The sequence below is a fragment of the Crinia signifera genome, chromosome 3 (assembly GCF_055691185.1).
Source record: "Crinia signifera chromosome 3, ASM5569118v1, whole genome shotgun sequence".
In the NCBI taxonomy this organism is placed as follows: Eukaryota; Metazoa; Chordata; class Amphibia; order Anura; family Myobatrachidae; genus Crinia; species Crinia signifera.
Genome location: NC_139219.1, coordinates 53,745,817 through 53,771,142, shown reverse-complemented (window position 1 = coordinate 53,771,142; position 25,326 = coordinate 53,745,817). Strand labels below are relative to the sequence as shown.

The 25,326-nt window shown below is 43.0% G+C and overlaps 1 protein-coding gene across 4 annotated transcripts in view; it reads right to left on the bottom strand.

The window, feature by feature from the left end:
• KIF16B (kinesin family member 16B) overlaps nucleotides 1-25,326 on the bottom strand; it is a 296,722-nt gene that overhangs the window by 163,450 nt on the left and 107,946 nt on the right. For all 4 annotated transcript variants that reach the window (XM_083175821.1, XM_083175822.1, XM_083175819.1 and 1 more), the window contains exons 14-15: nucleotides 10,985-11,036; nucleotides 10,029-10,166 (exon numbers count right to left, since the gene is read on the bottom strand). In XM_083175821.1, coding sequence (XP_083031947.1) covers nucleotides 10,029-10,166; nucleotides 10,985-11,036 — 190 coding nt within the window. The remainder of the gene's footprint in view (nucleotides 1-10,028; nucleotides 10,167-10,984; nucleotides 11,037-25,326) is intronic.

The window sequence follows — 25,326 nt, the reverse complement described above, 5'->3', positions numbered from 1 at the left end:
GAATGTATCAAATCTACTTCAAAGCAGGGACAAATTCTTTATGGGAAAGATCCTATATCTAGGGACCTTCACTAGGCTCAGCAAGGGAATGGTTAAAAATCCCAAGGGTGGGAGGGATGAGGGAGTCTTCAAGGTATAACTAAGACCCTTCTCCCTATAATCCGTGTCACTACCTGGGGGTCTAGCAAACAGGCTGTAAGCGACCAGAGATTTCTTGTGGAGAACCCCCCACGTCAGGATCTGTATTTAAGTGTAAGATAGGTTCTGTCATTTTTCCCATTTATTTTATTTCTGAAATTGCATTTAAAACTCGTGTGTACTTTTAAAATCATTGTAAAATCTTGTAACTATTTTCTAAAGCTCTGTAGTATTTCTAGGAATAAATAATACATATTCTCAGTCCTGGTTCTGTGTTCTTAAGACTCATTAGCCTCAGAAGAGAACGCTCCAGCGTGTTACCATTTGTGTATTGTATTGTATTGTGCGGTCAGGTGCGAGCCAAGCCGCCCCTTGCGCAGTTTCAAGCGCTAAAATCAGGTTTTGGCTGGTGGCAGTGTACCTCAAGGAAAGGACCCGAGTGTCCTAAGTGAACCCCAGTCACGGCCGGAGCTGCTCAGATTGACGTATCGGAGCAGGCGACCGGTGGGTCTGTGACATTTGGCGGCAAGCGGTGGGGTGGAGAATTCATTTTTCTCTTTAAGAACTTAAGTGAGTGTGGGTAGAATTTTGTGAGAAATACCCACATCACCAGAATCAGAACTCAGAGCTTTACTATAGTTTTAAAAGTCACACAGTGAGTGCAATTTCTGTTCCCTCCCTTCTCTTGTTTTTCTTTCCTATCATTTTATTTGACAAGTGTGAGACTCAGGATGGCTGATTACCAGCAGATGAGGAGAGATGACCTGGCGGTCGTGTGTGTTCAGAGGAATATCCCTTGGTCTGGCCAGAGTAGAAAACGTTTGATTCGGACACTCGTGGATGCCGATCAGACTCTAGCTGCTGGAGGAAACCAGTCCATGGACAATCCTACCCCAGGGGCTCAGTCAGCACTGGACCTTACAAACGATTCCGCGCCAGGGTTAAAACCCTTCTGCTGGACCCAGCAAGTCTACACTGCAGAGCGACCTTCTAGCTGCTAGCAGGCAAATGAAGAATGTGAACCCCGTATTCACTTTGCAGCTGGTGCAGTTCTGCCAAGCCATTGTCGACAGAGAGGCTGCGGAGCGCAAAGCCAGACGAGAGGCTGAGGTTGCTGAGTGCAAAGACATACGAGAGGCTGAGGAGCGCAAAGCCGTACAAGAGGCTGAGGAGCGCAAAGCCGTACGTGAGGCTGCAGAGCGTCAGGCGGAGCGTGAGTACCAGTTGGAACTGGTGAGGCTCGGAGGGCTGATCGCTGTTGGTGAACCAGTGGAGGATGATACAGGGCATCATGATGGCGAACCTTTACGTGAGACTTTATCTGCCGTGGCTACTGAGTTAGCAGGAGATGGGCTTCGTACTGAACTTTTACTGTCAGCGGAAGTAAATAATGTGTTGGATCATGATGTGGACTCTGTTATCAATCATGGGGAGCCTAACAAGGGACAGAGGTCCCAAATCACCGCTGACGCGAATTTCACCGGACCGCGTCATGCACAGTTCCCTGTCTTGGAAGCAGACAGAGGAAGCCAAGTGAGTGTCAGCTTGGTTGTGAGTAAAGAGCTGGCCCTGGACACTACCACCGATGCTCAGAGAGCTGACATCTCTGCTAGCACCAGGGAGACTGTAGGATGTGTGGCAGTCAGGGAGACTGCAGAGTACCAATCCCCTACAGCACCAGAAGAGCCCAGTGAGTATTCTGACCCATATGGTGATGATTATCCGTTTAGGCTTATGAGCCCAGAGGAACTCACTACAGAATGTCAGCTGCAAGGTATCTCCTGCCCCAACAATTCCCGCTGGGAGATGATCAAGCGGCTCACCCATGCACGAAATGATGAGCGCAATGTTTTCGGCATGTATCGCGGCGAGTTTCTAACCTGGGGTCCCGAGGCGACTCCTTGGTTGCTGCTGAGAGACCTGACGGACTGTTTTGAAATAGCGCAGCAATATGCGTATGATTGTAAAAAGCTTGATACTCCATGGTGGAAAGAGCAGTGCCGCTGGGCAGATGCTGAAAGGAATCGCCTGGAACAGCTTCTATCACCAGCTATGGAACCAACGACACAGCCTACTGGGGTTTCCCTCATGGACATGGTACCCCGGCCTGCTACAATCGGTGTGGAACCTGTTCCAGAGACCTCACATCACAAGGCCCAGTTTAAACTGCTGGAAGATGTGAGCAGCATGTTCCCACCCGTTGCTCCAGATTTGTTGCCGGAAGAGGCTGACTGCATAGTGAAAGTATGCAGGGAAGAGACTATGTCGGAAATAGGAATGAGACTTTCTGACTGTATGCACACAAGTATGTGTGGGACTACTGATGTGGGACTTTTATTAACTCCACACATATCTGTCAATGTCGCTAACCCTTCTGAACCATATGATGCATCTCAGGTAGTATGTAACCATGCTGAACATTGCAATGTTGTTATTTTGTGTGAAGCCCCTGGGATGATCTGTGATAGTGCCGTTTCTTCGGTGGAGGTGGAGGGTGAGTTAGAGACAGGTATAGTGGGTAATCCTTGCCAGTTTGTGGGGTTAAATGAATGCCCTAATCTAGTTGGGAATGAGACACTCTCACTCATCAGTGGTAGGAGTGCTGCTGGTGATGTCATTAAGGTTGCTGTGCTAGACGTTAACCCTGTTCCTCCAGTGATGTCTGGTTGTGACATGGTGCCAGGGGACGCTAACTGCACAAATGGGACAGATCTGAGTTGGTTGCAGGCAGAGCATGTACCTGCCAATAAGTTAATGGGCTCAGATAACCCGATTCCTGCTCAGAGACAATGGGATCCAGATATAGCGTTTTTGCCACGGTGCAATTGTAAGCCAGCAGGATGGGCCCCATGTGTTGTGGAAGATGCACAGGCTAATTTGCAGGTATTGCAGGATGTCTCCCCAGGTTATGATATTGATGTTACTGTTGATAATGTGATGTCTTGCGCTACTGTGGGAAATGTGGTACCAGGTATAATAAGTGACCCGGTGGGTCCTGTGTGCATTGTAGACCTGTCAGATAGGGAGAGAGTGTCCCTTACTGCAGCTTTCCCCCCAAACGCCCCTCCTTCCTGTACCCACACAAACATGGATACAGGAACACAGCAGGGGTTCCCTCCAGACACTGAGAATCCTCCAGAGAGTGCATTTTTCCAGCGTCACTGGATAACGGATGCCTCTCCTGAGAACCTCAGTGGCAACACCCCAGCCACAGAACCTGCGGGTCTGGGAGGGAAGGTCAGGCTCAGGAAGGTGTCCTGGACTGACATGGAAAGCTTGGCTTTCCACGCAGAGCTGAGACCCAACCCTGCACAGGCTGCCCCATACCTGGGAAGTGGGAAAGATACCCCTGGGTACAGTGAGAGGGTTGTTTCAGGAATAGAGCCAGTGGCTAGTAGGGAAGCTGCTGTGTGTAACCAGAAGGGTGGGAGGGCCCGCGAAGCACAGGTAAACTCAGCTCCATTAACCTCGTGACAGGTACCCTCTTATTAATCTGCTGGGCCGCCAAGAGCAAAGTGGGGAGCATAGCCAAAACTTGGTAACGTAGCAAAGTCCCCTCCAAAAAATATATAAAACATTACTATTTATGGTGCTGCAAAAGGGGGGCAATTTAGTGATCTTCCAGAATGACAAATTTCCACTGCATTTTCATCAGTATGGGCAGTCTAAGGACGTCTGGAATGAGGTTGATCATCAATTGATATTTCACCTCGTTTGATATGTGAGAACCATTTTACTCTTGGCCGCTTTCTTGTAAGCGGTTTGTAGCATAACTATCATTTTTAACGCACTTTTTCCAACAGGGAAAAAAAGTCACAGAAGCGCATTGTTCGTATGAATCAACCGTCACAAAAATAGGTGAAAGTTTGATTGACTCATTGAAAAAAATTAGTGGAGACAAACACAACCTTCTCCTGCAATGTCGGCGGGCATACTGACAGAAGTGTTCCACAGACATTCATCTAGTGTTGGAAGCCCTTACTACAAGCATCCCACTCTCTAGAACACTATTCCGTTTTCTTTTGGGTATCCCCTCGTAGCATTGATGCCAGGGAATTGAATACCACCCATAAAGTGGGAACATAGGTGGACTCATTTACTGAGTTGCGAAGGTAAAGCTATATGCAAGATTACAACTGTACCATCTCTCCCAACATTGCAGATCTTCAAATTAGGACCTGCCGCGTCAAAGGCACAGCTGGTCCGAAAAGGGGTTTTCCTAAAGAGAACATGAGTAGGGCCTTGTGCAAAGGGGGCATGACTTAGTGCTGCAGCCCAGATTTTTTTTATCAATTTCTGGGGCGTGCCCAGCGCTCTCCTAGCGACTGGGCAGCCACTGGCCCCTCCAACTTTCCTGCACTGAAGAGATGCCATGAGCAGGGCAGCGGTGATCTCCTGCCCACCCCCCACCCGGCTCGCAGGACATTGCCAGCCAAGTGAGGGACACCGGTCTCGAAATAGTGGAAATGTCCCACTGTAATCGGGACAGTTGGAAGGTGTGCTGTACAGAGATCATAACCAATGACCTCCACATTACATCCATTCTTAATATTAAAGTTTTATTGTAAATTAATGTACAGAGAAGCAGTTTCAAAAGTTATGATTTCCAATAAACAACATAACTCCAAATTCAAGAGCAAGTTTTCATGATTTATATTATGTGGTTGGTTATTAATCACAACTATACTGTTTGGACCAGCAATGTAAACTTACAGAAGAATTGTATTAAGACTGATGATCTATTTTCTTTTTCTATAATTCTACACCGCGCAGAGTTCCTTAGAGGGAACGCTTCTTCAGACCATCTGTGGCAGACATTGCATATGATATTGGATTATTGTTTTTTTTTTTTATCTGCTACGTGATATTTATTGTTTGCTGCTGGACAAAAGAAAGTAAAAACTCATGAGATTAAACTATAAGGAAAAGGAATTGGGATCCAACCCTGGATGATGCAACTGAAATCATATGACAGAAGGTGTGAAGTGTATAATTATTATTTTAGATATATGCGGCACTGTGCATTAACAGAAAAATAGCACCTGATTTGGTTATAGGTAAACCCAATAGTTTGGCCAACAGCTATATGGGGTGTGGTCTGTGCATCTGCAAGAATGGGTCTTGCATTGTTACTTGCAGTGTCCCCAGCTGAAGCATGACGGAGGCCGTTTCAGGGGTAGTACCACTGTCCTCGCAGAAGAGTTCTGGAGCTAAGCTTAGCTTCGAAATCAGAACTCGGATCTGGGTTGCTTGCAGGAGGCATCGTTTGTCTTCCGAAGCCTCTAAGTAATGCAAAAGGAAGCCAATCCATTCCCAATTGTCACAGTTCCCGAAAAATCAAAGAGACCTTGCCATCTGTGGCAATGTGAGTATTCTGAAGCGTTCACTAATCTGCAACTGACACAGGCTGGAAGAGGTCAGCATTGACGTCAGAGACCCTTCTCAAAAACGGCAAGTTTCCAGACATAAAAGCCGGCTTGCTGTCAGTCAAACTGCGGCACCAATGAGTTTACAATCCATATGCATTTTCAGTTGCTAATTCTCTTGTGCATGTGCAATACACACAGTACGCATGTACAGTCGTTCAATATTGCTCGATTTGCAAATTCTCTAATTAGCGATCCGTGCTGGCCTAAAGTCCAGACACTAAAGGGCAAATTTACTAAAGCTTTTAATAATTAACAGAGGTGATGTTTCCCATAGCAAGCAGTCCGATTCTGTTTATCTTTTCTCTAATACATCCTAGAGAAAATCACCTCTTAATATTTAGAAGGTTTGGTAAATTTACCCCTAAAAATGGATGCTAAGCATCACATCTTAAGGCCCCTATACACTATGCGATTTCGGCCTTGTTTCACCTGATTCTGGGGGATCGGGACGAGAAATCGAGTGAAATTGGGCCCAATCGCATGTGTATGACATCCGATGCACTGTCCTGTAGGCATCAGATTGGAGTCGGAGGTAGGACAGGCTGCTTGTAAGATAACTCATTTGTGCAGCCGTCATTGCGGGTCCTTTTAAGCACTTGCTATGTATCGCATCCGATACGGTGCATAGTTTGTGTGTGCCAGCGATGCCAAACCACTGGCACACTCCTATCTGCAGAGCTGGGAATCCCCGGGCAGGAGAGGCGCTCCCCCTGCTCTGCACCACCGGCGGGCGGTGTTTGGCGGGCAGCGGGTGGGATGGACATTCAAAACAAACCCATACAAAAGAATGAGTGGCTCTCAGCCAACCATTTTTTGTATGGGCTCTATCCCCTGCCTGCAGCTCCCTGGGAGTTACATTGCGATCAGAGACAGATTAACAATAGGGCAAGATGGATCTGCGGCTCAAGGTCTCCCATTAAAAATTCCGCAGGACAGTGACCGTTTTGACAGGGAAAAATAGCTGTCACAAACGGTCAGTGGCTGCAGTCTCTTCCACGCCCATCTCCGCTCTGGCTCCCGAGTCCTGCACTCTCACCTGACATCAGTGGCAGAACCGTGCTGGCAGTGTGGTGGCCATCGGGGAAACTCCTTGGAAATTGGGTCAAACTTGTCCTTAGGAGGACTTTAGATTTAGAGGAATAGGACTGTGCAGATGGTAAGTTGGGTCAACAAATAATCAAAACCTGACATTTCCCTTGGAATCAGGCAGGAATATATTTTGCTTGATAAGAGAAAATGTACTACATGCTGTCATTTCCTCTAATTAGGACATTTTGTAAAGTCACTACAGGTATCAGCATTTACATCCTTGTTGTTGGCAAAGTTCTGATACAATACAATGTAGAGTTTCCCAGCGGTGTGCACACATTTGCTGTATTATTTACCTATACTGCATGCATTCCATCCACATATTGCACAGCTACCTCAAAGGACAACCATCAAGCTTAGAACTTGCTGCAGTATAAATAATAAATGCTATGGAGAAATGTGTGGTGTAAAAACTAGTACAGCCAGTTGCCTTCAAACACAATGTGTCACAAACAGCCAAACTAATTTAGTGGTGGAGAGGCAGAGCCATGGAACCCGCAAGGATTGGGACCAGACTATAAAACTTTAGAATACGGCAGATATAAATAACTGTAACAGGGTTTGGGAAAACACAAAGTTCTTTAAAATATTCATAAATCACAAAAACTATTTTCTGCCATCACAGCACACTGTCAGACATGGGTTTGGCCACTGTATATGTAATAAGTCATGAATTATTGCTGTCTGTATAAACTGAACTGAAGTTTTCAGAGTGAAGGCCCCTGTACATTAGTCTGACTTGTCTTTGGGGCAAGTCAGAGAGCTACCTGGGAGGGCTTCCATAGGATTCGGCAATTGACATGCCATTTTTTACATGCAATAAATCGAATGGGATTCATCGTATGTGATAGGAAGAGCTGTCAGGGGACTTCAAGGGAAGTACGAGCGGGTGCTAAAGAGCTACTGCTATATGCCGCTTACGGCTGCATATATGGTATATCTTATGTGCCGCACGTCCAACCGCTGACTCAATGCGCACAGGACCGTACATCGGGTCGGAGCAGATGTCAAACACCTGCGATATGGCCTGATTTCACAAGATTTCTCAGCCCAATCTGTCGGAATTGGGTCAAAATCGCACTAGTTTATGGGGGCCTTAAGTTAAGTAATGTTTTACTGAGCTGACTCCTCGGCACATCTAGAATAGGTGCAAGGTGTTTGGTGCACCCATATACAGTGCCTTGCAAAAGTATTCAACCCCCTTGGCATTATTTATGATTTGTGGCCTCACAACCTGGAATTAAAATGGACTGCATCATATCATTCACAGAACATGCCTACAACTTTGAAGATGCTATTTTTTTTTTTTATTGTGACGCAAACCGCAAATAGGACAAAATAACAGAAAACGTCAGCGTGCATAACTATTCACCCCCCTAAAGTCGGTACTTTGTAGACCCAACTTTTGCGACAGTTCTAGCTGCAAGTCGCTTTGGATAAGTCTCTATGAGCTTGCCACATCCTGCAACTGGGATTTTTGCCCATTCCTCAAGCAAAACTGCTCAAGCTCCTTCATATTGGATGGTTTCCACCTGTGAACAGCAATCTTCAAGTCTGACCACAGATTCTCAATTGGATTGAGATCTGGGTTTTGACTAGGCCGTTCCAACACATTTACATGTTACCCATTAAACCAATTAAGTGTAGCTTTAGCAGTATGATTTGGGTCATTGTCCTGCTGGAAGGTGATCCTTGATCCTAGCCTCAAATTACAGGCAGACAAAGGTTTTTCTCAAGAATATCCCTGTATTTAGCTCCATCCATCTCTCCTTTCACTTGGATCACTTTACCAGTCCCTGCTGCTGAAAAACATCCCCACAGCATGATGCTGCCACCACCATGTTTGAGATGGGATATGATGGTTTTGCACCAGGCATAGCATTTTCCTTGGTGGATAAAAAAAAGTAAAATTTTAGTCTCATCTGACTAGAGCACCTTCCTCCATACATTTTGGCAAACTCAAAACATGCCTTCATATGTTCAACACTAAGTAATAGCTTCTGGCCACTCTTCCATAAAACCCAGCTCTATGGAGTGTACAATTGTGGTCCCATGATAAAAAAAAAGTCTCTGCTGTGGAACTCTGCAGCTCCTTCAGGGTGACCTTTGGTCTCTGTGCTGCATCTCTGATTAATGCCCTCCTTGCCCGGTCTGTGAGTGTTGGTGAACGGCCCTCTCTTGGCAGGTCTGTTGGGATATCATGTTTTTTTCCATTTAAAGATGATGGATTGGCTTTGGATATTTTCTTTTTATAATCTAACTCTGACTTGTTCGTCTCAACAACTTTGTACCTGACCTGTTTGGAGAGTTCCTTCGTCTTAATACTGTGATGCCTCTTGCTTAGTGGTGTTGCAGCCTCTGGGGCCTTTCAGATAAGATGGTATCTTGGACCATACAATTAATTATGAGCACCACACAAACAGATGTGACCATTACTTTCTGTACTATACATAGCTAGATGCCTGGCACACTTTAGATATTCCGCCATTGGTACGGATATCTGGAACTATGTATTTTTTACCGAATTACTATCTTTTTCTAAATTGCCATTTCATACAGTCACTTATAGTGACCTAGATTTTCAAGATTCCAATTTTTGTCGCAATGGAGTTGACATAAACACTAAGGGGGTTATTCAAGTTCCTTCGGTCCTCCGTGCGTTTGTGTGCATGTGCAGACGTAGGGAGCCACCCAAGACGGCGTGCGGGGGGGGGGCGGAGAAAGGCAGGGGGCGCCGGGCTGCCGCATTACCATATGGGAACACCCAGCGTTCCCATGAGAATGCTGGGTGTGCTCATGGTAATGAAGCGATGACGCGAGAGCGGGGGACTGGCAGCTGACATCACCTGCCATGTCAACTGCACGCCCATATCCGTGCCATGTAAGTGATTTAAAATTCACTTTTATGTGCGTGTACCTTCCACATCTTTCAATGGTCGCCGACCATCGAAAGATGTGGGAGGTTACCCGCAGGCATACAAAAGGATGTCTATGCTAAACATCCATTCGCAGCCTGTGCGAGCGAACCCACGCTGCGAGGGGGGGGGTGGGGTGTCTGTTCGGTGTTTGGTGGATTTGCAAGGCTGCGAATTCGCAGCCTTGCAAATTAACCAGAATAACACCCTGAGAACAATGTGTGACATAATAGATGGCGCAGACCTAGGTCTATGAGATAACAATATACTAGATGTCAGGCTGTGTTTGTAATTCATACACTAGACTATGGGGCTATGTAAAATGGATTGTAAACACATATAGACGAATTAATATAGTACGTTTACATGTTTATGTGCGAATAGAAGTAGACGTTTGTTAAGAAGATTTTATCGCATGACATGGAGCACTTCAACAAAAACAATGAAGGTTTATTACCTTGGTTCAGCTGGGTTGACTCAATAATCTGTATTCCGTTTACTGAACACTGGGCTTCATTCAATGGAATAAGAGTCACTTTGCCATTGAGGTTTTCAAAGATACAATGTTCACTTTCTAAGTCAAGGCCATGTAGAACTACAATTCAATTAAAGGGATGAATAGAAAAACGTATATTATCATACTTTATTTGAAATAAAAAAAAATCATTATATTATTGAGCATTGGGCAACAGTTGAATTGTCAAACAGTTTAAATGTCATTAAATTAAAACAGGATATAAACGCGTCCCCCTACTCAAACACCATACCAATCCATGGAGAGTCCTTGACGAATACTATAGTGATTATTTGTAGAAAGGATAAGAAGAGGAGGAGGATAATAACAGTTGGGTGAGATTCTGTGACTTACAGGTTTTTTGGTACTCGTTTCCTAGCAGGCCGCCCACTAAGCTATTTGCTATTTGCTTAGTGGGCTATTCTGCGTAGTGAAATCACGTCGCACATCGCACTGCATGGCTTTTTGTGCCTTGCGATGTGTGCGATGCGATCTCAGTAGTTAATTTTGTTGATTTATTCACTGCACCCTGAGTTAAATCGCATCGCAGATGAGATGAGATCTCAGTAGTTATATGGTAGAACACCTAAAACAGCACCACTCTCCACGTCACCCCGAAGCGTGGCGAGTGCAGCGCAATGCATCCTCCAACCTTTTCATACGCCCACTATCCACGGGAAGTTGACTTTATATAGTGTGGCGAGCGCAGCGCGCAACCGAGACCGAAGCGTGGCGAGCGCAGTGAGGGTACGTAGATTACTTTACATGTATTCCGCATCCGCTCGCCGCGCTTCGGGCTCGGTGGCTCGCCACACTATATAAAATCAACTCCAGGTCAATGTGTCTGTGTACATTAGCAGGAAACATTTAATCTGCAGAAAATTCTTATTCAGCTTTACCAATGTCTTGTTCTGACGCAGCATCCTCTCTTCCAACATATGTGCGACCCTCCTGAAACAGAAATACTTTCATAAATTTCTTAAAAAAAGAAACCGTATTATCTCAGATCCATCAGCTTTAAACCTGGAAATATTGTGAGTAATTGTACAATTTGGCCCCTTTGCAGGCTATAAAGAAAATCAGAGTACTTGCCTATAGCGGGGGTCTATCCATGGACTATAAAGCCTTATCTGTATTATTGGAATTTAGACTCACTAGAGACAAGATTAAATATCTTGGCATATACTCTACATACCTTCACAACTAAACTCTCTTTATTCTGTGAACTTCTCAAAGTCCTCTTTTACATACGCCCAAAAGATTACGACTGCCCTCATATTTGAACATTTTATATTTAAAGACACTTATTTAGCTTGTACAGGTTGAGTATCCCGTATCCAAAATGCTCGGGACCAGGAGAATTTTGGATAACGGATTATTCCGTATTTCGGAATATTTTAATATTTCAATGATGTATTTTGAAGTATCTTGCATTTATGCTGTATAAACACATAATATACACACAAATATATTTTATTACCACATAAAATACACACAAACATATTTTAATTGTTCAAAAAACAAGGTTTCAAAACGTGAAACAAAATGTGTGTACTATCTCAGCACTGAATTTGAATGCCAAGCAATCATTGTCTTGCACATATATAGTGCCAGTTACATATCATGTCCCCAGTGATGCTGTTACATATGTCCCCAGTGAGTTTTTAGCAAAAAAAAAAAAATTTTTTCACTTTCTGGAATGTCCGTATTTCGGAATAATTCGGATAACGGATATTCGGATACGGGATACTCGACCTGTATAACAAACGCAAACTGAAATGTATTTTGTTGCAGTCTCCTTTTATCCCCCTTATGTGGTAACCCGTCCTTTCTACCTGGATTACATCATTCTAAGTTCTCTTTTTGGGGGCGAATGGACCTCCTTCAAGTGAAGGATGTCTTTGATCTGGGAGGCAGTGCTCGGGCCTTTAGCAATCCTAAACACCTATGGTATTTTTGACAAGTGTTTTATATGTACTGTATCTTCAACTAAGTCACTATGAAAAATAGATTGCATCAATATTTTCTGTTTCTCCTAATCCATTGCTATTATTATTGTCTATGTTATCCTCTGTTGTACAGTGTATTGAACTAGATATTTGAGTAGCAATATAATGGCTGCTAATTCTTCCTAAATTTGGTGTAACACGCATTCTTACTGGACTAGAGGTATACCTTCCCTACCACCAATGAGAATTATTCTATCACATTTGACTCTAATATGAGACATCTGAAGACTGCACATCTCCAGGAAAGGTCTTATATATATCACAACATCAACATAAACATATAACGACTGAATCAGGAGCATGGCCTAAATGTAAATACCATAGTGCAACTTTTTTCCCCCTAATATTTGTGAGTGTACTAAGATTAGGCTATTTTGGAATAAACTCATCATTTTTATTCATTACACATTTCAAGTGAAACCGCCACCATTACCATTCGCTTTGTCACTCCTACATCTTTCGGACTGGAACCTTGGTCCACGTAAAACAAAGATACTTACTCAACTCACATTTATTATAACAGTGGCACAAAAACAAATCCTAACACAATGGATTAAAGCTGGGTACACATCTATAAAATCCCTGTTTTCTTGCGAGCGTTCGATCGACCATACACGCGACCGACCGTCCACAAACACCAGCCGATACGTGCGTACACACCTGTACAATGTTACTTGCAACGTCCGATCTACTCCCATCCAAACAGTCGCAAGAAAAATATTGTACCACCGTACATACTCTCTCGATTTGGGCTATTGACACGTCATATATAAACAAAATTATCATAATGGGCTGGGTTAAGGGCATACCAAAACAAAGAGGCGTGAGTAGAGAACCTAAACAAAAGTGATTTCCTTTTTTACATCAGTGCTGGCTGTGCAGAGAACACATACGTTCGTTCATTCATTCCGTTTGTTTTCTACCACTTTCATCATGAGCTTGAGGAAAAGAAAGGTTCGTGCTTGCATTCTTGCTGCTATGGCCACAACATTGCAGTCTATAAAAAAAAGAAAAGAGGAGCAAGAATCGCAGCTGCTGGACCAGCGACTGGCTTCTGAGGCTAGACATCTTCTCTCATATGCCATTGGTACAGGAGATACGGGAGAACAACCCCGATGACTTCAGGAATTATCTTCGTATGGATTATCCTACCTTCATGGAGCTTCTGACACTAGTGACCCCTTTAATTCAAAAAGAGGACACCTATTTTAGGAGGCATATTTCAGCTGAGCAGAGACTGGTGGCAATGCTATGTTTCCTGGCTACTGGGAGGACCCTTGCGGATCTGAGGTACAGCACCGCTATATCCTCTCAAGCTCTGTGACTAATAATACCTGAGACGTGTAATGCCATCATCCAAGTTCTACAGGCGCAATACATGAAGGTAAATAAAGATATGCCAAATAATATACACGCACCCCATCTTTATAGCAGTTTGCCGTATGTCTGTCCCTAGTCACCCTGCCGGCTGACTAATTTAGACGCGTACCCCGTCTTTAAAGCAGTTTGCTGTATCTGTCCATAGTCACCCTGCTGGCAGACTAATTAAGACGCGTACCTAGTCTTTATAGCAGTTTGCCGTATCTGTCCCTAGTCACCCTGCCGGCTGACTACATGTAGACACGAACACCAAATATTTTAAAAGTAACATTTTTATTATTAACTTAAACTTGTAAACATTTAGAATATAAATATAAAAACTTTATAATAAATATAGAAAAACAACTAGACATTTTTTAAAGCTGCTGGTAATGGATGGGATCTAGATGATAATGCTCTGTATCCATCACTGTTTGGGAGGGAGATGGTGTTTCCCCCAAACCCTGGAAGGGACCACTGGCTGAACCTGGTGCTATTGTCAATGGTGAAGGTACTCCAGTTGGTTGCTGTCGTGGTTGCGCAGAAGTGGGATGTGTGCGCATATCATATTGGGGATAGTTGGGATAATGACCTGGGTAATACATTTGGTGATGTGGTACTGGGGCAGGGCTGATGGGTTGGAATTCAACCCGTGACATAGGGGGGTCATCTGTAAGGCGAGTTTGTCAGGTAAGGGCCCCGACACTGGCCCGGTACAGGGTGTCACTGATGATCCGCTCAGCCTCTGCCATTGTTGCAGGATCAAGTTTTCTCAGTTTTTTGGCAATTGCATTCCCCACATGGTCCTGCTCATCCTCATACAATGCCAGGAGTCGATTGGCAGACTCCAGAATCTGGCGAGTCATGACCTCAGATGTATCTGGTGTCTGCCGTGGCCTTTTGCTGCGCGGCTTGCTGAGTGCTGGGCGTGGGCATAGAGTGAAGGCAGTTGTGACGCCACATCCAGTGTCGGTGAACACTCTTCCACAAACAGAGAAGGCTGTAAAACATAACGTAACAACAAAATCACTGATTTGTTTTTTAAAACCTCTTTACGTCTATATTTCAGTTCCCTACGACTACTGAGGAGTGGCAAGCTATTGCCCAAAATTTCAAGGATCTTTGGAATTTCCCCAATTGTGGTGGTGCCATCGATGGAAAACATATCCGCATCATGCCCCCAGCTAATAGTGGCTATTTTTTCTATAATTAGAAGGGCTTCTTTAGCGTTGTTTTAATGGCTATTGCCAATGCCAAATATGAATTTATCTTTGTGGAAATTGGCAAAAATGGCAGGGTATCTGATGGTGGGGCTTTGGAAAGGACCATGTTCCATGACAAACTTAAAAACAATGGACTTCAATGGACGAGGCATTTGCCTTGTACACCAATGTTGGAAAACTCTACCCACAAAGGTTGCTTAATAGAGAACGCAGAATTTTCAATTACCACCTGTCACGAGCTAGGCGAGTGGATGAAAATACATTTGGCATACTAAGCAATAAGTTTAGGATTTTCCATAGTGCCATAAATCTGCAGCTAGATAAAATAGACAAGGTAGTTATGGCCTGTTGTGTGCTGCACAACTATCTAAGTAGAAAAACACAGTCCACACACCCCAATGCTACAAGCATGGATGACATTGAAACAGTTGAGGAGCCAGTAGGATTAACATGCTTGGAGACCAATCCAAATACAAGAAATGCTACTATTTGTGCAAAATTGACTAGAGAAGAGTACTTGCAGTACTTTAATGGTGTAGCCGCAGTGGATTGGCAGGATGACATGATCTGCTAAATTGCTATGATATGTTACCTTCGTACTGTACTTTATTTGTACTTTTTATCTTCATTTTCAAATGTGTGTAATCTGTGTACTTACTGTGTCAGAGAGGGTATCCTCAGCAAGTTCAGGGTTGTGAGGTGTGGAGCATGGGCCAGCCTGGGCCGCAGGCAGATTGCCGATGAACTCCCTCGGCAGCTCTTGGTCCACTGTGAATGCCAGCAGATCATAGTACCAGAGCCTGGGCACATACACTTGGTCTGTACCGGCCCCTGATTTCTTTGATGCTTCAATCTTGTTCAGCTCCTTTTTGAACACTGTCCTCATGTTGGCAATCCTTGCCCGCAACCATTCAATGTTTGCCGTGGAGTAGTAATGGAGGCTGACCTTAACCAGCTCCTCCAGTGCTGCAGCTCTCTTCTGCCTATTGGAATAATCTCTGGATTTACTATTCCAGAGACAATTCTGGTCTCTGTAGGCCTCAATGAACTCCTTCACAAATTCCACATTCTTCTCAGCCATTTTCAAAATGTCTGTTCAAAAATAAAACCTAATGGACATTACTTTCATGATACACACAACAAATACATCAATAAAGTCTGTCATAACAACAATAAAATGTGGTTGAGTACTCACCAAGGGAAAGAATGTGTATCTGCTGTTTACGTTCACGTATTTCTCCTGAATGAAGATTCTTTTGTGTCGCACGCGTGCAGAGAAAACTGTGTCACTGGTTTATAGCGCTCGAATGTCCGGCCCATGCACGTGTTCAGTTGCACAAACAATGTGACTACAAGGAAACATGTACTGCTTTCAGATCGCTAAACTGGCTTTTGACCCTGTATTTGAAAACGCTTATATAGACGGGGTACGCATCTAAAAATTAGTCAGCCGGCAAGGTGATTAAACTTCTATATAGACGGGGTACGCATCTAAAAATTTGTCAGCCGACACTTCTATATAGATAGATAACAGATCATAGCAGATATACACACATATATATATATATATATATATATATATATATTTTTTTTTTTACTCCCTATTGAAATGCTATACAGAATAATGGGAATGAAGCCATACATATTTCAACGATTATTTCTTTAAATATACATGGGGAGAGGTGAACGCTTCTTTTGCTGTAGGAGAGATCATGCAGCTATGGAACGCCCACATGGGCATTCCAGCTTTGGCAGTATAGTCGCAAGAACGGCCAGCATATCGATCGAACGTGCGAACACTGCACCTTTGTTCCAATATGGGCCCGTCCGGTCGGATCTATATTAAACAGCACTGAACCTTCGACCGACCGAGTATGGGCGGACAAGACCGTTTTTGGCCATTTATCGATCATACAGAGGGAATCGGGACAGCGTACACACCTATACAATTGAACGGCCGTTCGTCCCAGAACGGAAGAACGGCCCGACGATTGTATATATGTGTACCCAGCTTAAGAAACAAAACATTCCTTATGTGGTGTTAAGAACTTTTTTAGGATTACTATATTTTGACAGACAGGCCACCCTACCAGATGTTAAGAAGGGAGCCCTGTGCGTCTATAATAAATGGCAATATTTCATTAACACTCTTAATCCCCAGACCCAAGACTCTATACTAAAAAATGTTGGCCTGACCAGTCAGTATGTGACGTGATCCTTTTATTACCCCACCCCCTGTACCCTTAAATCTTTCTTTCCTTACTTTATTTCTCTAGATCAGGCATGTCCAACGTTGGCCCTCCAGATGTTTTGAAACTACACATCCCAGCATGCTTTGCAATAGTCTTAGCATTCTCTAATAGTAAAACTGTGGCAAAGCATGCTGGGATGTGTAGTTTCACAATATCTGGAGGGCCAACGTTGGACATGCCTGCTCTAGATTATTATATATGCAACTGTTATGCAGATTATAATTTGTCGATCTATGATATTTTTGTTCAGTATATTGATGGCCTAATTTACTAGAAATACCACCGATTCCATGTTACTTACTAGGACTATATACAAGAAATAACACGCACAGCCTCGAGTGTATTCTAGATAATAATGCTTTATTATCTTTTGAGTGTTTCATTGATGTACTTTATAAATAATAAGTAAATAAAATAGACAAACCAGAAAAAAATAAGTGTCAAAATATTTTGTTGATGGTCATGATGTCGATATTAATAATGCATGTTAACATTGATGAAATGCTAACAGTAACCTTTATTGTGAACATTTCAGTTTAGCATGTTAGATGTCAATATAATAACATTCCACATTCTAATTATTAAAGTCCAAAAAATGAATTATGCCAGAATTCGATAGTCAAAGCCAAAGAAAAACACAAACTGCTACAATATGAAGAAATAGGAAAAAAAATACTTTCTGACAGAGTGGTATTCAATGTTGGGAGATATTTCCGACAGTGGAAATAGCACCCACCACCTATTCAATGCTGTCATTTCTGAGAGTATTGAAGGCGGATTTTGACAAAACAATTGGGATCTTTTTGTAGAAACAGGTGTTTGTGGATCAAATCAGCGCACTTAATTGAACCACCAGGGCGACCGATAATAACTGGGACGGGAAGTATCACCTCTAACCTGTCAGCCCTGGTGGATTTCTATTTACAGCCACTAGCAAGTAAAACCAACTCCTTTTTAAAAGACACAGGAGATGTGTTACGTAAAATGAACACAATTGAATGGACAGAAGATTGCCACCTTGGGAGTGCAGATGTCAGTAATGTACACCATCATCGACTGGGCAAAGGGGCATGAAGCAATTAAATTCTTTCTGAATAAAAGTGAATATTCAGAAGAATTACAAGATTTTATATTGGAGTCCATTTTATCAAATAATTATTTTTACTTCAATGGCAGCTATTACCTTCAAATTAAGGGTACAGCCATGGGCACCAGGTTTGCCCCTAGTTACGCCAACCTCTTCATGGCATAATGGGAAACAGGGGAAGCTGATGAGAGGTTGGTGGAGGGGGTAGACCTGGTAGCCTGGTGGCGTTTTATAGATGACATTTTATTTATATGGAGAGGTGAAGAAAAGCTGCTAAATAATTTTTGTGACTTTTTAAACCTAAATGATTTTAATATTAAATTGGTTTTTAATATTAGTAAGTCTAATTTGGTTTTCTTGGATTTAAACATCTATATTGAAGATGGCAAAATTAACACCAAGACCCACAGAAAGGAGACTGACTCCAATTCTTACATCCATAAAAATAGTGAACATCATGAAAGATGGTTAAACAGCATCCCTGTTGGACAATACATGCGTCTCAAGAGAAATTGCACACAACAGGAGAGACTGGAAGAACAATTCAGTGAAATCGATCAAAGATTTGTTCAAAAAGGTATAGCCAAAAAGACTTACAAGAATCCAAAGAGAAAGTTAATAAAATGAGTAGAACTGATTTATTAAAAATTAAACCGAAAAAGGACGACACAAACGGTCCAAGTTACTCGGAATGGGCATTTTTTACCCAGTACGGTGCTCACCATAAAAAGGTCGAAACAATTTTCAAAAAAAATTGGCGGATCCTTCTAGACGATCCGGTCTTGGGAAAAGCCATGCCAGAAAAACCAAGATTCATTTATAGGCGAGCACCATCTCTGAGAAACTTTTTAGTTAAAAGTGCCCTACCGGAAAAAATTGGGGGCAGTGATCGCAACAAGGGATTTCACCGTTGCGGATCATGCCTCATGTGCAGAGCCACAAACACTAAACCATTTGATAAAAAAGCGACTCACTTTGAGGTGAAGGGGGTAAAATATAAAATTAATCAATTCATCACATGCCACACACGCAATGTAATTTATTTATTGGAGTGTGAGTGTAATAAAGTTTATATAGGTAAAACTACTCGAAACCTGAAATCGAGGTCTGCAGAACACATCTATAATATAAGAAAAGGATGTGCCACCCACCCACTCTCTGATCATTTTCTAAAGACTCACCAAAAGTGTGAGGGAGCGATTAAAAGATTTCTGGGGATACAGCAGGTGGTTACTAATTGGAAGACCAGGGATTTAGAAACAAGATTGGCCAAAAGTGAGATGAAGTGGATCTTCACTCTAAATAGCCTCCATCCCAACGGTCATAATGCGGACTTCGAACTTAAATGGTTTTTAGATTAATGATTTTACTTATAAAGTCTAATTGTGAATCTTACTCATGTTTTATCTGCTCATTTTATGTCACTTTTTAACTTACTAAAAACCTTTTATCATTTTTAGTATGTTTTTATTATGTCTTTCTTAACCACATTTTAACTGTATGCTTTATTATATTTTTTACATGTGGTTCTGGATCTATTATGGATGGGGAAATCCAGTGGGGGAAGACCATCCCGGTAAATAGGGATGGACTATGCAGGAATACCAAGTACTGCACAGAAGGTATTGAGGATGAGCCTTCCCCCACTGGCCAATCAAAGAAAGAACATCCAATACATGCCCTAAAGTTTGCCCTGAACCAAGATGGCGGACGGAGTCTAATAAGGATGTATAACATGTAAAAAACAGAGGCAATACAAAAATAAAAAAGCGAATAGGAAAATTCATTTGGGCGCTAAAGGAATGGAGCCGAATAAGTCCAACAGAGGTGATTACCAACTAAAACCATTACCGCTATTATCGTATAAACGGGAAGCGGTAACATTCTCCAGGCCGGTGGAACGCAACCGGAAGTACAGCTGGAACGCAAGATATTTCCGGCCCGCGAAAATCGCGGAGTTCCCATTGGCTGCTACTTATCCTTAGACCCAGGAAATAGGTGTAAAAGGCAAGAAGATCACACCAGTATCCACACAGCTTGATAAAGGAGACAGAGGATCTCCGAAACGCGTTGCTGCTACGTTTGGATACTACTTTGCTTCATCCCTGTGCAATATCTACACGGCACCTTGGAAGCACTGGACACTTTATGCACAAGCACTTAGAACATCTGAGGACCCGATTAAGCCAACTGCGGTGGTGCTGCAGATTCTCCAATAGGAGCCTAGCCCACCGCAATCCATCTATTTGGTGAGATCCTGATCCTCTTATTTGTGCTGGACCCGAACAGTGGTCTGTTCATGATTATCATTGGAAGTATACATTGAATGTCTTCCCCACCACATGTTTGTTTTTATACATGTTCAAATGTCACAATAAATTTCTGATAAAAATTATTTGTGTATTAAGATCACATCTTATTGAAAATAAGGGTTGCGCAATACTTGGACATATCTGTTCTAAATTGGGATCTTTTTGGCAGAAACACCCATGGATTGTCGAATTCACGGCCATTTCTCAACAATCAACAAACAATGCCTGTTTTCAAAGGCACACCCACTTTTCGACACTCGACAAGTGCTACATTGAATTCCGCCTGTCGAGTTGCAGGCGAGTTGACCGAAAACGGCCCTGGATTCTGACTCTCATCGGCCCCATACATCAGCAATCACAATTTATGGATTTCCAGATACAGGGATTTTTTGGCCAGATAAATGGATTTTACAATCTATCTGACTTTGCCCACACATTACAGATTTATTTCAGTGATCGGCAGATTTTTCCATCTAAAGATTGCATCTTCATATCTGGAAATTGCCCAATCGATTGTCATTTCAGCTGTTCATAATGTAAATAGATGAAGAAGACGAATTGGGAATGCCCAGACATATAAAAAAGATCTGCAGATGATACCAGATTATTAAACATGTTTAAAAACCTGATTAAGCAATCGATTGGCGATTTTGATTGGGATTGCCAAAAGGGGGAGCCCACACATCTAAAATTAATTGTGGCAATCATCTCCATATCTGAAAATTGTCACAATTAATTGCTGATGTATGGGGCCCTTCAGAATCCCACATTGAATGCCCCTCATATCATTCAAAAGATCACTAATGTGTTGTGTTTAAAAATAAGGCAATTATTTTTAAATCAATGTTTGTACTAAGCAGCATGTCTCTAGTGGTAACATCCCTGTATTAATAACTGGCACTGTAATACTAGAATAACCATAAAGTCAATATATCCAGCTTGCACATTTCCACATCCTCATGCTCTCACATTGACATATCATACCCAATCACAATTTTGTAGAACGGTAATTTCACCATACTGTAATACCAAACAGATTTGTCAATAATTAAAAAAAATAAAAATCTTCATGTCCGTTTTTTTAATGTCTGTTTTTGGTACTTCTGTAGTTTCACGGCGGCAGTTACATAGTCAGTGAAGTGTCCCTGTCAGAATCAGCGTAGTTTTCCCACGGCCAACATAGTCAGCTAACTTGTGTAGTTTCATAGCGGCAGTTAGGTAGTCAGCGTAGTGTCCCTGTCAGAATCGGCGTAGTGTTCCTGCGGCAGTGTTCCCGTAGTCAGCCTGTGTCTGCAACTGTGTGTACGTTCGCGTCTAACTGGAGCTTACGATGTCAGTCAGCATTACGCAGTTAGCGTATTCAGTCTTCGTTTTGCCAGCACTTATTAGTGGGAACCATTGACAATTTTTCACCCGCCTGACATGACAGGTGTGAACGTGTTCCTGAAACACCCCCACTATCCACGTCAGCCTGAAGCGTGGCGAGCTCCGCGTGGGGATGCGGTACGCGTCCTCCTGACCGGTTCATACCCCCACTATCCATGTCGGCATGGAGTTGAGTTTATAAAGTGAGGCGAGTGCAGCGAGCCACCGAGCCCGAAGCGTGGTGAGCGTAGCGAGCTCACGCTTCGGGCTGACGTGGATATTGGGGGTTTGAAATGGAGGCATTTGCCAGTATGTAATATGGAGCACTGGCAAATGCGACCTTTAGTGTACATGAGAAGCAGACATGGGTACAAATTGTCCCTGAAGCAGACACGGGTACAAATTACTGAGACGCACAAGCATATGAGATGCTAGTGCGTCTCAGGCAGATGGAGCACCTCTCCGCCGGTGCCCGCATAATCGCCTCTCTGCCGGGGTCTGCCAGCGCAGAAGATCTGGCAGTTACCGGCACTGTGGACCTTATTCTAGTTCACTCTGACAAAATCTTTCTTAGATGGACAAAACCATGTGCTCTGCAGGTGGGGCAGATGTTACTTGTGCAGAAAGAATTAGATTTGGGTGGGGTTTTACTTCAAAGTGAGATCTATATTGTAGTGTAAAAATAAAGCAGCCAAAATTTACCCTGCACAGAAACAAAATAACTCACCCAAATCTAATTCTCTCTGCACAAGTAACATCTGCCCCACCTGCAGTCCACATGGTTTTGTCCATCTAAAGGAGCCCATACACGGTATGTTGTGTAGGGCTCCGTTCTGTACTATGCGATGCGCGCTCCCGCGCATCACATAGTACGGTACAAAAAGTATGTGCTGCACATACTTTTTGTACTAGGTACACATCGGAACAGATCGCAGTGCATGCACACTGCATGCACTAGGGATGCAATCCGATCCGATGTGTACTTTAAAAGTACAGAACGGACCGAAAAAACGGACCGTGTATGGGGGGCATAAGAAGTATTTTGTCAGAAAGAGTGAACTAGAATAAGGCCCTATGTGAGAGGAGCTCACTAGGCTTGCCAGGGACACAGGGAACAGAGCTGCAGCTCGCAGGGACAGTACGGTGACTACGCTGCATGACGGGGATACTACTCTGACTATGCAGGGCTGCCGCTGGGACACTACACTAACTACGCTAGGCTGCCGTTGGGCTATGCTGACAGTGTAGCGTAGCCTGCCGCCGTAAAACTACACAAGTACCCTGTTTTTAGTTTTTCTTTTTATTTGGTTTTACTGCATTGTTCATTCATTTGTAGCATTAATGTTTGATGTGTTGACTTTACTTATATTTATGAGACTATTGTAATATCCAGCAGGTATATTTACATAATCTATGTATGATCATTACAATGTTCCTGCATGTTCTATAACTTTTCTTATGCGATTATTGCCATCACTCGTGTATTTCTATATTTTGTATAATCATTTTCTGATATGGTTCTCTCATATTAACGAATTGATGAATGTACGTCATACAACATTTTTATTGGTACAAATTTATTTATTTTGTGTCATATTAATTCAATAAAAATATATTTTTTTTAGGGGGGGGGGGGATTGCGAAAGAGTATCCAACAATAGCTTGATCATGTTAAGGTATTACTAAATTGTCTATTATTTATCGTCTAATAAGACATCAGTTAATTAGCCTGATAAGCCAGTTCAAAACAAGTCTGTGTAATTTTAGCTCCTGAGTGAAAGGTAATAGTGAGACGGGACTGGGCATTCTACGATACAGTATGTAGGTGCACGCCAGTGGTGCCTCTGGCACTGACGCTCCCCTACATACTTGTACACACCCCCCCATCCCCTCTCCCGCTTACCTGTCCCATCACTCCCCCCCCCCCCCCCCCCGGGCTCTCCTCACTGCGGACAATCATCACTCCCCGACGCCACCACCACCGATCTCCACCCCCCTCCTCCACCGCCGAGCACTCATAAAGAGCAAACTAAGCAGCTGTGACAATGAGACATCAAAGGCAAATAGAAGAAATACACCAAAGCATTTTACGGATGGTGTAATGTTTAACAATACTGCCTCACAGCGCTGAGGTCATGGGTTCGATTCCTACCATGGCTCTAACTGTACGGAGTATGTATATTCTTCCCGTACTTGCGTGGGTTTTCTCCAGGTTTCCTTCCACAATCCAAAAGTATACCGGTAGGCTAATGGTCTCCCAACAAAATTAACCCTAGTATGTCTGTGTGTGTGTGTGTGTGTGTGTGTGTGTGTGTGTGTACATGTGGTAGGGAATATAGATTGTAAGCTCCACTGGGGCAGGGACTGATGTGAATGCTCAAATATTCTCTGTAAAGCACTGCGGAATATGTATGCGCTATATAGAAACTATTAATAAATTTACTGTAAAGGTAGAACTGCATAAAGTTGGTAAGGAATCTAAAAATGGCATCTATTTTTTCTTTACAAAAATAATTAGCAGAGGGAATTGTACCAAGAATTGACTCAGTAGACCCATGTATTAAATCTTACTACATAACCACTTTAATTACTTCTAAAGCTTAAGGATAAAATAAGCATATTAAAATACAACATGACATTATAAACTGAAAAAAAAAAAATCATATTATAAAAAGATTACTTACTATGTCATTGGTAGCTCAAAATAGCTTTGCAGAAAGGAGAGATCAGTCTCTTGAGTGTAGTATACACTTTCTCGACAGTCAGTCAATAGGTCAACACCATGTGGTCGAATATGCATTAGTTTGACACATTCAAAAGGTCGAATGTACAAAAAGGGTCAACTGGGGTCAAAAGGTTAACACAAAAATGGTCAACATTTTATTTTGGCCACATCTTGTATATTTCATGCTCTGTGACCACCATCAATGCAAACGTAGACCCTTGAGGTCTCGATTCGCTCACCACACTTCGACCAAGGAGGCACAATGCGCTTGCCACTATTAATATTCCGAATCGTTATTCCCGTGGATAGCAATTCAAGAAAACATGAGAATAATCGGTACTTGTGTATTATCACGGCACCCCCAATATTAAGTCGCACGACTTTTAATCGCACCGCATGCCATACACCCGATGCACAGCGAAGCGATGTGATTTAAAATTGTATAAGCCGCGAGGGGACACGCATTACTTTACATGTATTCCGCGTGCGCTCGCCACACTTCGGGCTCGGTGGCTCGCTGCGCTCGCCACACTATATAGAATCAACTCCACGCCGACGTGGATAGTGGGGGTATGAAAAGGTCGGAGGACGCGTACCGCCGCCCCACGCTTCGGGTTCACGTTCATAGTGGGGGTGGCGTGGGGGTGCATTTAACATTGTAAGCCCCCATTCGGGAGCTTATACTATTTAAAATTGCATTGCATTGTATGCCATAAACAATGCTATACAATTTTAACATTGTATGACATCGGGGGAAATCTTGTCGCATCGCATGCCTTATGGTCTGCGATGTGATGGACGCCGTGATAGTACACAAGTACCGAATAATCCACTAAAGTGTGTTAACCAATGTCATGTTGATCGTAAGAATGGTCAACTGATGCAGGTCAACAACATGGTGTCGACCTA